Source organism: Pleurodeles waltl, chromosome 4_2, assembly GCF_031143425.1.
Source record: "Pleurodeles waltl isolate 20211129_DDA chromosome 4_2, aPleWal1.hap1.20221129, whole genome shotgun sequence".
Taxonomy (NCBI): domain Eukaryota; kingdom Metazoa; phylum Chordata; class Amphibia; order Caudata; family Salamandridae; genus Pleurodeles; species Pleurodeles waltl.
In genome coordinates, this window is record NC_090443.1 from 745,952,396 (window position 1) to 745,969,837 (window position 17,442).

Consider the following 17,442-nt stretch of genomic DNA (forward strand, 5'->3'; position numbering starts at 1 on the left):
CGAATTACAGAAAGTGACAGTTTTAGCGCTCCAACGCACTCGCTGTGAGAAAGCAAAACATACATCGCATAAAATTCTCTAAGAAAACAGCACTTGCAGAATATCAATGCATTTAGTGCCCGAAAGGGGCAGCTGCAAATCCTATAACATCAACTAAATACAAGTCACTTAAGTGGAGGATTGTTAAATATACTGGCATACTAAACCGTGCACATAGGATATTACAAAAACTATGCGTTAAAGGAAATGATTCGGATTTTTGAAAATGCAAAGTGAAAACGTGAAGTGTGACAGCTGGGGAGCCCGGGCCTAGAGTGAGCCCCTCAACGCTGCACAACAATGGCCGAATCTCGCCATCAAGTACACAAAAGAACAGCGGCAGCAGGACACCTTGCCCTGGTCACTGGGTGGGGGGCAGGTGTTGGGAACTGAGAACGTGTGGAACAGCGAGTGTGTGGGCGGGAGCGAACACAAACAGTGGGCACATGCGTGGGTAGGACTTAGGCAAGCTTAATAATGAGAAGGCAGAAAGAATCCCCTCTGATTAAGGGAGGTACTTGTAGGGTAGTAGCACAAAGAGAGTACATGCTGCTGGACCAGACACAAGAGGCACAACAGTACACGAGGGAAGGCTGGCAGAGAGGCAACAGCCAATGATTAGTAACAGCAGAAACTGGCACACGCTGAAGGACGGACAAGTGCTGCTAGAAGCAAATTAACTCCTCAGAGGGGGCACCGGTAGTGGGATTTAACAGGCATGGGACGGGGCAAAGAACATGCATGGGCTAGGGTACAGGCATGCAACATCACAAAAAAATTACAGTCACGTGCAAGGAACTACGGTACGGGGCAGAGGCTCTGCAGGGGGCAGAGGCTTTGCAGGAGGCAAAGCTCGGAGAGGAGAAAGCATGAGCTAGGCGCTCGGGCAAAGGGTCTGGCATGTCGCTAAGCTAGGCAGGTTGCTGGGCCGGGGGCACGGCAGGGGAGGACGGTGGTCACCGACGAGAGTGAGGCAGGGTTTCGGGCCGGGGGTGGGGGGGGGACCGGCAGTGGACTCCCGCAAGGGTTGGTTAGGGGCGCCGCCGCCGAGTACCCACCTGGAGGACTCCACGGTGAAGCTTCCGCCGTCCAACAGGCGAATCTTGCAAAACAGGATCCCGTTCACGAAGGGCACGGAGGACAGCTCGTCCAGCTGGAAATCCACCCGGAATTTGAACTTCTTCTTCTTCATCATCATGAAAGCCATAAGCCGGGGCGACGGGGGCGCTGGGAGCCCGGCGGGGGCGGACGGGAGCCCGGCGGAGGGCAGCCCGAGCTGGCAGTCCTCAGAAACGGCTCTTTTCGAATCCGACTCCCGGCATCCCTGGGTCATTGAGAGGGAACCGTCCCTCCTCCTGCCGCGGCCGTGCCACGCTAGAGGAAGCTCGGACTCAGCTCCGGGGAGGCGCTCGGCTACAAGAAAAACAAACCCCGTCACCGCCCCCGCCTGCTGCCTGCTCCGGGGGCAGAGGAGGGGGAGGCGGCTACGGCGCGGCCGAGGCCCGCCCAGCGTCTAGGCCGCAGCGCCCCCGGCGGACACCGCAGGCGGCACAGGGCCCAGCCGCGGGACCCGCCTGGCCTCTGCGACCGCTCCGGACTGGCGCCGGTGCCGCTGCCCGGGGTGCAGCCGCGGCACAAACATCTACCTGCCCGTCAACGTGTGGGGCTCTGTTTGGCTCGACTTTAATTCTATGTTTGCTTTAAAAATTACGATTTGTGACGTTATATCTAAAATACTATACAAGTCCAGTGCTTTGCAGTAAAACAGACTCATGGAGCATCTGAGCATCACAGCTTTGGAAGTTTGCTGACCCTGCTCCTCGTGTGGACAGTCCATCCTTAACCTGGACCAGTCACCCTGCGGCCCCACTGCTTTTTAAGATGGGAAATGTGGGATTCTCACCCTCTGGATCTCACTGACTACGCTCTTTTATAGAGGGATATATTAAATAGCTGTACATTAGCTGTTTGGACTAAATGTCACTGTTTGTGTCTCTTCAATGCCTCTTTTTCATCCATTGAACTCCTAGTGGTGTAGTGTGGGTAACAGGAGTCCATGGACACTAATGAAATCTTAAACATAACTAAATAGGCATAGCATAACAGCTCCCATTTCTGTAGATAAAGACGTTATTGGGAATAAATCAATATAAAAAACATGAGAGATAAGTCTGGCAGTACCACCAACCCTCCCCTTATATTTGAGCATGGGAAAATACCTCACTTCACTTTCTCGTACACACAGCACACCTAGTACACACAGTCTCATTATCTCTCATGGACCTCATTAAGGATTCACATCCGCCACCCCTGGCACTGCTTTTGCAACCCCTGGCCTCAGATGTTTCCAAATCAGTGCCAGGAACACAGGGGCAGTTCATCCTTATGGACATCAGTTGGGGCTCTAATCTCCTTGTTTTTTGTCATTTTATATTACACTAATAGTGAGTAACATTATGTTAGGGACTAATAGTGTAATAAAAATGGAGTACAAATACCTGGAATCTGTACTCCCTGGCAGCGAGGTAAGCAAAAAAAGCTTTTAAATGTATGTAGTGCTCATTTGTGCAGGTGAGACTGTGGTTATGTGAGAGAATGTGTATATGTGTGATTGTGTGTGTTTGTGTTAGCATGTTTGTGTCAGTGAACATAAAGGCCAAATCACATATGATGTCACTTCCGCTAGCCCTTGCCTTTTGGTGAATTGACGTTCATGATATCTCTACGAGGGGGTTAGATCAGGTAGTAGTGGGAGTGAGACCTCCCACTGTCAGCCTGGGTCACAAGTGGGTGCTCTACCAATTCTTCCCAAGCACTAGGGGACACCACTATTGGTGAGTGTCTGTACATACAACAGGCATGTCAGATATTCTTCTAAGTTCCTGACTCAAGGAAATACAGGAATAGGAGCCACTCACAAGAAGCCATACAGACGCATCCTTCCGATCCTCAATAGGTAGCTGACAATTGGGCACACTCCAAAATCTATTAATGTGCAAAATGTTCCATGTGAATTCCTCTGCATCTCTCTGGACCATTATCATGGTACCATGATATGACGTATCCTGACTACGCTTCAAGGCTGAAACTCAAAAGGTAGCTAACTCTTGCTCCCAATGTCTGCCTTTCAGTTTTCATGTAGCTAGGCTTGCTGACACTGGCTTCCCCAGGCATTCTGCTGTGCCATACGTCCAAAAGATTTGTCCAGTTAAATACAAGTTAGAACCCATCCAGGGTGATTTGGGGTCACAGCCACAGCACGCCTCGCAGGCCAGGAAGTATAGCCCTTGGTAACATGGGGAGGTCTGTCAGTAAACCTTCAGTAAAGGCTGGCTAGACCACTCCTAATTGTGGTGTTTGGTTTTAGCTATGCAAAGCAGTTTAGAAAGAGTATGCATGAATCTTTCGGCTTCCCCATTTACCTGCGACCAATGTAGTGGTATTCGCGTATGCTTGACACCCAGGGAAGCAAAGTACTCAGCCAGTTCCTGACCTTGAAACTGATTCTTTTTGATTCTGATTTCTTGAAGGAAACCATGTGTTGCCATGATGTTTTCTCACTTGACGATTATGGCACTTGCTGACGTATTTGGCACAATCTTGACTTACAGGTATTTTGAGAAATCATCAGTCACCACTAACATGTGGCAGCCATCAGGCAGGTTCTCGAAATCAGCACTTGCTCGCACCCATGGAAGTGTAGGATCATCCTTCTTGATTACTGGTGTAGAAAGCTCAGGGTACCGATGGCTAGAGACCATTTGCGCTCACGGACACATGCTTCACCAATTCATCTGACTGGAGAAAGCACACTTTGCTTCTCAGCCAACTCTGTCTTCAGGATGCCGTGGTGACTCCATAAGCAAGTTTTGCCAAACTCGCCAGGATCACCAGTGGTGGACCTCTAAGCAGACAGTCCTCTTCCGACACTGCCAGCTTCATCCCGACATTGTACAGAGACCCAAAACCCTATCCTGCTTCAGCCATTCTCTGAGCCGAAAATTACTAAAACACATTCCAATCCTCTGTTTGGGCGGCTTCCACAGCCAGCTGTAAGCAGTACACTTTCTCCGTGGCCTGCACATTTTGACTCAAGACCATGGGCAGTGGCCATTACCTCTCAACCACCAACCGCACAATCTCCTCAGTGTCCTGGGCTTGATCCTCCTATTCCGCTGTAGTCTTCCAAGAATGCTTTGATTAATAGTCAGCGGGGTTCCTGCACTACAGTTTATACACCACTGAGAATGAATACTCCTACAACTGCAGTATACAGTTTTCATTTCTTGGTGGGAGGGGCTGACGCCAACCACTGTAATAAAGAAATGAGCGCCTTGTGGTCAGTGTGCACAACAAAAACAAAATACAGATGAAAATGCGTACATCCCATATGTGCTGCTATAGCCTCTTGCTCAATCTGGAACTATCCCTGCTCCTTGGGATGAACACTCAGCAGATATACACTTGTTGTGCTACTGGTGCTCACTCTCCACACTCTTGTTGCTAAGACAGCACTGCCTGTAGCCCGGTGGGACTGGCACCCAGAGATAAATCTCAGTCTCTATTTGGGTCGAAATGCTCTACCATGGTCTTTGCTGCCAGGGAAGCTTTTGTGTTCGGAAAGGATCCCTTCTGCTCTTCTCCCCATATCTAGCTTGCAGAAGCTTTTTTAACTTTCTCAATAGGGCTGAAAAGTCTATCTGCTTCCCTATAAAACACCCACAGTCATTCACAATTCCCAGAAAACTCCTCACCCCTCTGACAGAGGAGAGAACTGTGGCTACTTGTACGTCTTTCTCCTTCGGGGTCAAATGCCACTGTCTACCTTAGAAACGGTATTCAGAGAAACTAATGTCCTATCTCAGGAACTCTCATTTGTTTCTGTACAGCTTGAGGACACTGTCTTTCAGTTGTTGAAACATCTTCCACAGGTGGCATGGTGCTCCTCCAAAGTTGGAAGAAACACAAAAATAGCATCACTTACGTTCAGGACATGAGGACTGACAAAACCTCTCTGATGACATTTTGGAGCACCTCCGCAGCTTTAGATATTCCAGAAAATAGTTTCTTATAGTGTAGGAAGGCCTAGATGCTTTAAAAAATAGCGAGATATTGACTCAGGTTCCACAAGGAAGTGGTGATACCCAGATCTTAAGTCCATCCTAGAGAACCAGTTGATCAGTCCACTTCACGTACAGTATCATCCACTGTCGGATTGATGCGTCTCTCCGGATTTATGGCCGTGTTTGGAAGTCGCATATTGATGAACGCTGGTTACTCTGGTTCTTTAGGCTTTATGGTCATCACAATAGGAGATACCCACGGTGTTGACCCATCTACTATTTTCGATTATGTCTGCCTCTTCGAGCTTCCAAAGCTCCTCTTCTACTTTTGGTTGTAGATGTAATGCAACCCCCCTGTCAAGGCCGGTCTGGCAGTACCGTGCATTTGGCTTTTCGCTGGGAGGCTGGAGCAGCAGGTGGTGGGGGTGGGGGGGGGGTTGTTACTGGGGGCCGGTTATGCAGCAGTGCTGTAATATCAGCCTTTAGAAACAAAATCGTCAGGCCTGGAAATATAGTCACTGGTTTCTTACAGTAGCTGCAGAGTTCATCCTATATCCAGCGGTTTTCAGGCAACAATGAAAGTGTCAAGGTTAATATCTCTGGTGATTAACCTTCCTGCTGGAGAGAGATTGGAGTTTTGTCTATTGCCAGTTTTGACTAATCTAAAGTAACACAGAGGGTTAATATGCCTGCTGCAAAGAACGTGTACAATGCAGATCACAGAACCATATTTAATGTGCACAGCTCAGTAGGTTAATGCTTTTGTCACAGAGAGCCTTTTGTAACTTGCATTTCATAACTTACATTCGTAATATAGCACAGTGAGCTATACACTGCCACGAAGAGCTGCATGCAGACTGCATTGTACAGGTTCGAAAGGTATGTTTATCCCCAGTCTTTCATTAGCCTAATTTTGCTAAAAGTGGCTGTTTTGGCTAGAAATACATTCTTATTAGTAAATCAAACCCCAACTACTATCTTAGATTTCGAATCCCGAGTTTGTGCTTCTCCAGACCAACCCCTTTCAAAAAATGCCTACCTGTATGGATGGGATGTAAATCCTAACTCTGGAATTCCATTTTGTCTTATGTCACATTTCCTATACACTTATTAACACATGTATGATTCATTTTCTTGTATGTGTGTGTGATGTAAAGTGTTCTGAAATCCTATACTGGTATGAGAGGTGCTGAAATACAAATTAATACATGTGAGAAAGGGGCTATGGAGAGATGAGGGACACTGTTGGAGGGTGATGATGAGGTAATCATTGAAGGGCCCCAACAATCATTGTTGTATCCAGGTGCACTGTAAGGTGTTAATTTACTATGATTTAAAAGCTAATACAATGAAATATATAATGAAAACGTGTTTTAGAATGCACCATTTTGCCATTTTTTACAATTTTTGGGGGGAGAACCCCCAAACCCCTCTTGTAATGGTGAGTCTCACTTACTGCGATTGCACGGTATGCACCATACGGGGGCAGGTCTGACAATATTTGCCAGGGCTGCTTTGGGCTCCCAGTTCGGCCCTGTCCCCAGTGGCGCAACACTATGGGATGCACTGATTGGCTGATGTGAAGTTTTATTATCTTCCACCAGAGCCAACATATTCTATTGAAAATGCCTTTGAATTCCTCAAGCAGACAGTCAAGGCTGGTTAAGTAAATTTCAAAAGCAAACTGTCAGTCTCAGATCTTTGGCCATTTTGCAGCTTATCAGCATCCATGTTCCCTCTTGCTTGAAATATTTTTTTTTTCTTGCACAGTCTCTTGTTCATGAACAATGCCTGTGAGGAACAAGCCTATTAGCTGCAGGGGTGTTTGGGGTCCAGAGGCAAACACCTTCATATTAGTCTTTTTTGAGCATTGAACCAGGAGTCAATGGCCTGTATGTGTCCTGAGCCATGACATTAATTGATGCCCCAGTGTCAGTTAGTGCAGTTACATGCTTAGTCGCTAAAAGTACTCAACATTTCGGTGGAATCGTACCCGAGTTGCAGGCGTATCCACAGTATGCACTACATGCATATAACCCACCCTTTTGTCATTGTCCATAACCTGATCTGCTTGTTAAGAGGACACCACTTTCAACCCTGTAGCTTTCTTTGTTCCTGTGGACTTGCAAACTTTCACAAAATTATTTAATTTCCCACACTTCTTGCTCTTCACGGGCAACTCTTCCTGGTGAGTGAACACTCTCCACATCTTCCACAGGGCTTCCGCTGTTTCAGGCTTTTCTCACATTTCGACGCAGGAGCAGATTTGGTGATCTGGTTGACTGGTTCTGGCTATATCGATTTGTGAAGGGCAGTCTCCATGTGTGATCCTCAAACTTTGCTAGCTCTTTGGAGGGTATCTATCATCGATTTCCCAGATTTTTGCAGCATCTGTTCCCTTAGATTAGCTGACGCACAGCCTTGTATAAAGTGTGCACAAATGTTTTCCATTTCGTGACACAATTTGTAGGAGCAGGTTAACTCTTTTATCCTCGCATAGAAGGTATCTGCCGACCCTTTTGGGGCCTAATGCGCCTGTTTCAAGTAGAATCTCTCATAATCCGGATTAGCCAGGTGATCACATTTATTATTTAGTGCTTGTACCATTATCTCATAGGTGTGTGGTGACCTAGCTTCCGCCATGTTCCGTGACAAATTATCGTCCCCTGCTGCTGCTACAGCAGCAGTAAAGGGTGTTTCCGGGTTGTCCTCCCCAGCTGTTGCTTTAAAATACCTTTCCAGTCTCCCCTCCCACAATTTCCAATCCAGAGCTTCAGCAGAGCGGGAGGAGGCCCTCACAGATAGACGGCTTTTTAGCAGGGATTCAGCCGCTTCTCCCTCTTGTTCTATGTCTGTGTTGCTTTAACTTGCCTGTTGTGCTGGGGTTTCAGCCTCTGTCGAGCTCTTTCCTTTCGGATATTTGTTTCTTGGTACTTTTTTGTATGGAAGTGAAATTTGGCGCTGTCCTTGTTATTTGGCTCCCGTATTTCATTGCTGCTCCTTTTGTGCCTCTCCTGGGCACACCCCTATCAGGATTTTCTATTTGCTACTGTATGTGCCCCAAAGGTTGAGAACTGCCTAAGTATATACCATAACACAAGCCGATGAAGACCTGACACAGGCATCAACCAGAAAGCCAGGAATGGCAAAAGATTAAGGGGGTCATTCTGACCCTGGCGGTCGGTGATAAAGCGGCGGCCGACCCGCCAACAGGCAGGCGGTAAAAAGAAAGGTATTCTGACCCTGGCGGGAACCGCCAACACAGGCCGCCACTTTAACACTCCGACCGCCACGGCTGGACAGACAAACAGCGCAGCGGTCACCGCCAACAGACAGGCGGCAGACAATGTACCGCCCACCCTATTACAACTCACCAATCCGCCACCTTTTCCGGGGCGGGAGCCCCGCTGATAAAAACACGGCGGAAACAGACTACGAACGGGAAAACGCTCACCTATACACACTCCACGAGGACGGAGAACAGCATGGAACCCGAATTAAACATCCTACCAGCTATTGTCTACCTGCTCATCTACCACGAGTACGAACGCCGGCGCAGACGACAACGGTGAGTACTGCACCTACGACACAGGGGAGGGGGGAGGAGGAAAGCTTACGGGCACACACATATGCGCCCCCCCCCCCCACCCAACTATCTACACACCAATGCAGAGCACCAAGTCACAGTGACACCACCCAAACCCCCCGGAATAATGCAAAGACATAATTAAAGTGAGAAACAACATTTATGTATAAAAGAGGATCTTTGAAGTCATGGTAAAATAGCAATATGAATTGTAAAAAATCAAGTAAGAACATTGCGAAACCGATAAACATAGGCAATAAGTCCTGCACAGTCACTTTAATTTCCACTGTCCGTGGGCCAAAGTGTATCAACACATGGGCAAAGCCCACAGAGGAGACCTGAGTCCGTTGGAGAGAACACTGCTGGGGCATCAGATGACAAAACTACAGGCACCTCAGGGGGAAGGGAAGGGGGGGCACCTCAGCCACATGAGTCCACAACGCCAGATCCACGAAGGGTCCACCATGCCCACTGTGCCATCCTGGGGAGTGCAGAGACACAGGCCATCAGGTGGATCACAGACTCCACAGGTAATGGAGGAGGCAGGGTGCCCCGAGTGCAGCGTGAACACTAGCTCGACACAGAACCGGCACTGTCAATGGGCCAGCGATGCTTGACAGGAAGGGCCCAGCGGAGCGGTGCTTGACAGGAAGGGCCCAGCGGAGCGGTGCTTGACATGAAGGGCCCAGCGGAGCGGTGCTTGAGACGGCGGGGCCCAGCGGAGCGGTGCTTGACAGGAAGGGCCCAGCTGAGCGGTGCTTGACAGGAAGGGCCCAGCGGAGCGGTGCTTGAGACGGCGGGGCCCAGCGGAGCGGTGCTTGACAGGAAGGGCCCAGCGGAGCGGTGCTTGAGATGGCGGGGCCCAGCGGAGCGGTGCTTGACAGGAAGGGCCCAGCGGAGCGGTGCTTGACAGGAAGGGCCCAGCGGAGCGGTGCTTGACAGGAAGGGCCCAGCGGAGCGGTGCTTGAGATGGCGGGGCCCAGCGGAGCGGTGCTTGACAGGAAGGGCTCAGCGGAGCGGTGCTTGAGACGGCGTGGTCCAGCGGAGCGGTGCTTGACAGGAAGGGCCCAGCGGAGCGGTGCTTGACAGGAAGGGCCCAGCGGAGCGGTGCTTGAGACGGCGGGGCCCAGCGGAGCGGTGCTTGACAGGAAGGGCCCAGCGGAGCGGTGTTTGAGACGGCGGGGCCCAGCGGAGCGGTGCTTGACAGGAAGGGCCCAGCGGAGCGGTGCTTGACAGGAAGGGCCCAGCGGAGCGGTGCTTGAGACGGCGGGGCCCAGCGGAGCGGTGCTTGACAGGAAGGGCCCAGCGGAGCGGTGCTTGACAGGAAGGGCCCAGCGGAGCAGTGCTTGACAGGAAGGGCCCAGCGGAGCGGTGCTTGAGACGGCGGGGCCCAGCGGAGCGGTGCTTGACAGGAAGGGCCCAGCGGAGCCGTGCTTGAGACAGCGGGGCCCAGCGGAGCGGTGCTTGACAGGAAGGGCCCAGCGGAGCGGTGCTTGAGACGGCGGGGCCCAGCGGAGCGGTGCTTGGCAGGAAGGGCCCAGCGGAGCGGTGCTTGACAGGAAGGGCCCAGCGGAGCGGTGCTTGAGACGGCGGGGCCCAGCGGAGCGGTGCTTGACAGGAAGGGCCCAGCGGAGCGGTGCTTGAGACGGCGGGGCCCAGCGGAGCGGTGCTTGACAGGAAGGGCCCAGCGGAGCGGTGCTTGACAGTAAGGGCCCAGCGGAGCGGTGCTTGAGACGGCGGGGCCCTGCGGAGCGGTGCTTGACAGGAAGGGCCCAGCGGAGCGGTGCTTGAGACGGCGGGGCCCAGCGGAGCGGTGCTTGACAGGAAGGGCCCAGCGGAGCGGTGCTTGAGACGGTGGGGCCCAGCGGAGCGGTGTCTTCCTGCACGGCGGGGCCCTCTTCAGCGGTGCCTTTCTGCACGGCGGGGCCCTCTTCAGCGGTGCCTTTCTGCACGGCGGGGCCCTCTTTAGCGGTGGCTTTCTGCACAACGGGGCCCTCTTCAGCGGTGCCTTTCTGCACGGCGGGGCCCTCTTCAGCGGTGCCTTTCTGCACGGCGGGGCCCTCTTCAGCGGTGCCTTTCTGCACGGCGGGGCCCTCTTCAGCGGTGTCTTCCTGCACGGCGGGGCCCTCTTCAGCGGTGCCTTTCTGCACGGCGGGGCCCTCTTCAGCGGTGCTTGTCCAGTCATTCAAGGGAGCCAGACCTGGCCAGGACTCCCTGCTTAGTCGTCCTCCGACCGTGCAATTGCTGGACCCTTCTGTGACGGAGTCCTGGGCCCGTGGGTGTCCTCCCTCACACCCGGGATGGGGCTTGTGGGGCCCTCCTGGTCCGCGCCCCTGCTGGCTGACTTCTCCGCCCTGTTGCCCTTGCCCTCCTTCGATGAGGCTCTCTGGCCCTTGCCTCCCCTGGATGTTGTGGCAGGTGACGGCCCAGGACTTTGCTCCTTGGGGGCAGCCGTGTCAGTCTTCTCGCGGCGGCCCTTGATTTTACGGGTCCTCTTTCCAGGGGGGGGGCTGGCTGTCCCCTTGCTGCTGGCCGATGTATCAGTGCTGGGAAAGGGTGGACTCCAAAACCCGTGCACAATGGTGACACTTGAAGCAGGGCTGGTGGTGGCTGAGGTGCTCTTGGGACTCTTAGCAGATGGAGGGGGTGGGTCAGGTGGGGCAAAGAGGTTAAGTTTGGAGAGGTAAAGTTTTTTAGGACCAATGTAAAGGGTAGGTGTAGTGGGTATGGGAGTGGAGGAAGAGGATGTGGTTGTAGGAGAGTCAGGTGTGCTGTCTGTGGGTGCAGGTGCTTGTGACGTAGGCTGTCGTGAGGTGGTTGGCTGTTGGGTGGGTGGCTGCCTGCGTTTGTGTGTCTTGGAAGAGGGGGTGACAGACACAGTGGGAGAGGACACAGGGGATGTGTAAATGGCAGTGGGGGAGGTGACTGCACGTGTGCGGACTGTACTGGAGGGTGTGCTGGTGATGGAAGTACTGGCTGATGGTGGTGTGCATGCAGGTGTGAGTGGAGACGTCACAGGGAGGGAGGAGGGAGACGAGGAGGAGGGGGACACAGGGGTGGTAGTGACTGTTGGCATGTCTGCATCTGGGTGTTGCTTGGGTGAATGCTTGTGTGATCTGTGGTGCTTATGTCTGGATGAGCTGCCCTTGGGTGTTGAGGTGTGTGCAGGCTGGTCTGATGGTGTGGATGGGATAGGCTGAGGAACAGGAGACAGAGACAGGGTGGAGGCAGTTAGAAGAGGGAGGCTGGAAACAGGGACAATGGCTGCCGTCAGTGCTGAGGCCAGAGCATTGAACGATCGTTGATGGGCAGCCTGACCCGAATGAATGCCCTCCAGGTATGCATTCCTCCGATGCACCTCCCTCTCTACCCCCTGGATGGCATTCAAAAGGGTAGACTGCCCAACAATGATGGTCTGTAGGAGGTCAATGACCTCCTCACTGAGGGCAGCAGGGGTAACTGGGGCAGGGCCTGAGGTGCCTGGGGCGAAGGAGATGCCCGCCTTCTTGGGCGAACGGGCACGGAGCGAAGGCTGAGGGGCTGCTGGGAGGGCGGAGCTGGTGCGCTGGGTGGCGGCTGTACCTGTAGAGGCGGGGGGCCCGGATGTTGCCACCACCGCTAGGGAGCTCCCTTCCGAGGACGTGTCGGTGTCGCTGGTGTCACCACGGGTCCCCGTTGTGGTGCTCCCCTCGCCCTCCGTATCACTGGTGACCTTGGTGTCTGTACCATGGCCCACCGGGGCCTTGTGAGTTGCAGCTCCCTCGTGCTCCGATGCCAATTCTCCTCCGCCTGATGATGCTAATGCACACATGCACAAGAAGATAGAGAAAAAGGGTGGGGGGAGAAATAAAAACAGGTTGAGTGCATGCATTGTCAACACCGTTGGCGGAGAGGACAGACACAGGAGCCTCATGCACTACGCCGCGCAATCGGGGTACACTACTCAGTACTTGTGACTAGGCCAACAGGTCTATGGACAACAAATGCGCACATGGGTGATGCTGGACCATGGATTGCTGTACTTGGCACCCTACAGAGGTGGGGGGCGGGGGCACAGGGCCATGCCTAAAGGAGGGGACTACAATACAGAAAGCGCCCTGGCCTAATGTCACCCACAGCCCTCCTCCCCCACCCAGACGCCTCCACTGCGTGTAAAGATAGCAGAATGTGCTGGTACTCACCCCCTTGTGTCTGCTGTGATGTCCTCACGCGCCCATCCAAATTGGGGTAGGCCACCGCCAGGATCCGGGACATCAGGGGGGTCAAGGTACGACTGGCACCCCTCCTACGTTGGGAGGCCATCCCCAGCAGTGACTCGGCGGTCTTCCTGGTCCCGCGGCGGATGTCCTCCCACCTCTTTCGGCAGTGGGTGCCCCGTCTGTTGTGGACCCCCAGGTCCCGGACTTCCTTGGCGATGGCACGCCAAATGTCGAATTTCTGATGGGCGCTGACCTATTTGACATGTACAGGGTGGGAAAGGAAAATTCAACATTTTTCTGCATGTTAGATGTGATTGCACCCCCCTCCCCTACCCTGCCATGTGGCACATGCTCTCATCTGTCGCGCCTTGCACTCCTCATTCGCTCCCCACCCCACCATCTTACATCCACCATACACAACCCTGGCATAGCCCATTCAACGTGCACCCAGTGTACTTACCTGTTGGTCTGGAGGACCGTAGAGTAGCGCATACTGGGGCAGGACCCCATCCACAAGTTTCTCCAACTCTTCTGAAGTGAAGGCAGGGGCCCTTTCCCCAGTCGCAGCAGCCATTGTCTCTTCCAGACCGAGGTCACAGCAGCACTTGCAGTATAGGTCCTCTCCTGTGGATGATCAGGTCTCGAGTGAATAAGCAGATAGAAAATGGCGGTCACGCCCACGGCGGTGCGTACCGCGGCGGTGCGTACCGCGACCGCCGGCGCACATCGTCATTGGCTCCTGAGACCCATAGGGTTCAATGTTAACCAATGCTGCTTTGCGCCGCGGTCTTCGACCGCCTTCCGCCACGGTGTGCCACGCCAGCGCAGTGACCTCACATCCCACTGTCACACTTCACAGGTCAGGCAGCCGCCATTTCAAGGGCCCACATGGCATGATTTCTACTGTGTCACACAGGCCTAGGCCTTGCATTGCCACTCATACAAGCCTTTCAATGCATAGCGATTCGTGTACTGTGCAAGCTGTGGGAACGAACCTGTGGGTTGATTGACTCTGTGCTCCATGTTGTCCTTCCTAGGCACCGTCCGCTGGGACTTGCGAGGAGAAGGATGAATCCTCCCGTGTACCGACCGCTGGTGGACCTGTCGACAATGGAAGAACGACATATTATACTTCGATACCGACTTGACCGAGCCACTATACATGAACTGTGTGCCCAGCTGGAGCCAGACCTGATGTCCCCCATCCGCCAACCCACAGGGATTCCCCCTCTGGTGCAGGTTCTGTCAGTACTCCATTTTTTGGCAAGTGGGTCTTTTCAGACAACAGTGGCCATGTCATCAGGGATGTCTCAGCCTATGTTTTCTAAGGTTTTGTCCAGAGTGTTGTCTGCCCTGATGAAATACATGCGGAGATACATTGTTTTCCCTGAGGAGGGTGATTTGGCCACTGTGAAGGGTGATTTCTATGCCCTTGGACATATCCCCAACATCATTGGTGCCATTGATGGGACCCATGTGGCTTTAGTACCCCCAAAAGACAATGAGCAGGTGTACAGAAATAGAAAAAATTACCATTCGATGAATGTCCAGGTGGTCTGTTTGGCTGACCAGTACATCTCCCATCTAAATGCCAAGTTCCCGGGGTCAGTGCATGACGCGTATGTCATGCGAAATAGCAGCATCCCTTATGTGATGGAACAGCTACAGAGACACCGTGTGTGGCTAATAGGTGACTCTGGTTACCCCAACCTGCCTTGGCTATTGACCCCAGTGAGGAATCCCCGGACCAGGGCAGAGGAACGGTACAATGAGGCACATGGGCGAACTAGGAGGATTATAGAACGGACCTTCGGGGTCCTGAAGGCCAGGTTTAGGTGCCTGCATATGACAGGGGGATCCCTCATGTACTCACCAAAGAAGGTGTGTCATATCATCGTGGCCTGCTGTATGCTTCACAATCTTGCATTGCGACGCCAGGTGCCTTTCCTGCAGGAGGATGGTGGTGTTGTAGCAGCTGTGGAGCCTGTGGAGAGTGAAGAGGAGGAAGACGACGGGGACGACACGGACAACAGGGACACAGTTATACAACAGTATTTTCAGTAGCACACAGGTAAGAATCACCCACGCCATTTTACATTTACTTCTGGCCTCCTGCATCTCTACTTTCTGTGTTTCCCCCCAGTTCCTTTTCACTGATTTTTGACTTTCCCTTCCCTTTTCAGAGCTGTATGACCCACAGCGTGACTTCTGCTTTGTTTGCCCATGGACTAATGCTTATTGACACTGGTATGTTGTCATCACAATGTAAATGAACATTATTGCACCGTTATGTGTAATACATTTGTAAAGAATACAAGCAGACTCCTGACATTTGAAGTGCAATTGGTGATTTATTTTAAGTGCTGCGTATAGGTCCATGATAGTAAAACGGTGATGGGTGGGGGTGGAGTAATGTCCATGGCAGAGTGCAGTTCTCAGTCGCACAGGTGCATTGCCCATATGCCTGTGGAAGGATGGAGCAGGGGCAGTTCAAGGTTGGACAAGGTGACAATGTGGGACAGTGGGATGACATCAGGGGGTATCGTTTGCTGGCGGGGGTCTTGGCATCCTACTCTGTCTTCTTGTGTGATCTCAGGTTCCGCTTGCGGGGTGGTTGATCTTCAGCAGGAGGTGGGGTTCTGGTGGCCTGTCGTGGTGTGGGGGCCTCCTGTCCACTAGCGCCGGCGGAGGTGGTAGGCTGTTCGTCGTCCGGGCTGGTGACAGGGGCCCTTTGGGGTGCCACATGGTCCCGCAATGTGGTGACTATCTGGTTGAGGGCCAGGACGATGGTCCCCATTGCGGTACCGATGTTCCTGAGTTCGTCTCTGAACCCCATGTACCGTTCCTCCTGCTGTGCCTGGATCTCCTGGAACCTGGCCAGTACCGTCGCCATCGTCTCCTGGGAGCGGTGGTATGCTCCCATGATGGTGGTGAGGGCCTCTTGGAGAGTGGGTTCCCTGGGCCGGTCAACCCCCTCTCGCACAGCAGCCCTCCCAGTTGCCCTGTTTCCCCGGGCCTCTGTCCCCTGGACGGTGTGCCCACTACCACTGCCCCCAGGTCCCTGTTGTTGTTGGGGTGGTGGGTCAGCCTGGGTGCCCTGTAGTGGCGGACACACCGCTGATTGACGCGTCCTGGAGACAGAGGCATGGGCCCGCTGGGTGGGAGCTGTGCTGGTATTCCCAGAGGGGGTTGGGTCTGCTGTGGCCTGTGTCTGTGTGTGGGGAACCGACTGTCCAGAGGTCCCCGATGGTCCGGGCTGGTCATCAGGTTCTAGGTCGACAGAGCTGCTGTCATCACTGGGGGCCTGTTCTGGGGGCGGGATGGACAAATCTGGACCCTCCTGGCCGGTGTGTTGGCGTTCGGGCCCTGCAGGGGTAAAAGAGTATGGTTATTGCTTCTGTGTGTGCCATGGCGTGCGATTTGTGGGTGCCCTTGTCCCCCAGTGCTGGCATTCCCTTGTGGGAGGAGTTGTGAGGGTGGTTTGTGGGGGGGGATGGGTATGTGCAGTGGTCATGCTTGGGTGATGGGTGTCCATGGTTTGTGTTGGCATTCAGGGATTGGTGTTGTGTTGGGTGGGTTGTGCTGGTGAGACATTGGCAGGGAGGATGTGTGCTGGGAGTTTGGGGGTGAGGGTTGGGGTGTGGGTTGGCATGCTGGTGGTTGGGGGGGGTGAAGTAGTTGGGATTAGACTTACCAGAGTCCATTCCTCCGCCTACTCCAGCGAGGCCCTCAGGATGCAGGATGTTCAAGACCTCTTGCTCCCATGCTGTGAATTCGGGTGGAGTGGGTGGGGGTCCGCCGCCAGTCTTCTGCACAGCGATGTTGTGTCTTGACACCATCGACCGCACCTTCCCCCGTAGGTCGTTCCAGCGCTTTCGGATGTCTTCCCGGTTTCTGGGATGCTGTCCCACAGCGTTGACCCTGTCGACGATCCTTTGCCATAGCTCCGCCTTCCTGGCTATTGTGGTGTGCTGCACCTGTGTGCCGAATAGCTGGGGCTCTACCCTAATTATTTCCTCCACCATGACCCTGAGTTCTTGGTCCGAGAACCTGGGGTGTCTTTGGGGTGCCATGGGGTGGTGTGGGGTGGTGTTTGTGGTGATGAGTGTGGTGTGTGTGGTGGTGTGTGGTGTTTTGTGCGTGGATGTAGTGTGGGTGATGATGTTGTGTTCCTCTGTGTGTTGGGGTTTTCGATAGCTGTGCTCTCTCTCTCTCTCTCTCGCCTTCTCTCCGAATTTCTAGTAGTGGGGGTTTGTGGGTGATGTGGGTGTGTGTTTTATAGTTGATTGGATGTGTGGGTGTGGTGTGTGTATGTGTATCAGGTGTGTGTATATCGAATTGTCCAATGTGGCTGTGTTTTGTAAAGGTGTGTGTATTTTGACCGCGGCGGTGTGTACCGCCAATGGAATACCGCGGTTGAAAGACCGCCGCGTGGATTCGTGGGTCGTAATGGCATGGGCGTGTTTGTGTTGGCGTGACGGTGGAGGTTTGGTCATCTCCAGTTTATCGCTGACCGCTGATGAGGCGGCCTTCCGTGGATGTCGGGTTTTTGGCG

At 53.3% G+C, this 17,442-nt stretch overlaps 1 protein-coding gene across 1 annotated transcript in view; it reads right to left on the bottom strand.

Moving 5' to 3' along the window:
• The window catches only part of EEIG2 (EEIG family member 2), a 290,983-nt gene extending 289,488 nt beyond the window's left edge, over nucleotides 1-1,495 (bottom strand). The window contains exon 1 of the mRNA XM_069232405.1: nucleotides 1,098-1,495. Coding sequence (XP_069088506.1) covers nucleotides 1,098-1,372 — 275 coding nt within the window. The 5' untranslated portion in view covers nucleotides 1,373-1,495. The remainder of the gene's footprint in view (nucleotides 1-1,097) is intronic.
• Between the last annotated feature and the right edge of the window lie 15,947 nt (nucleotides 1,496-17,442).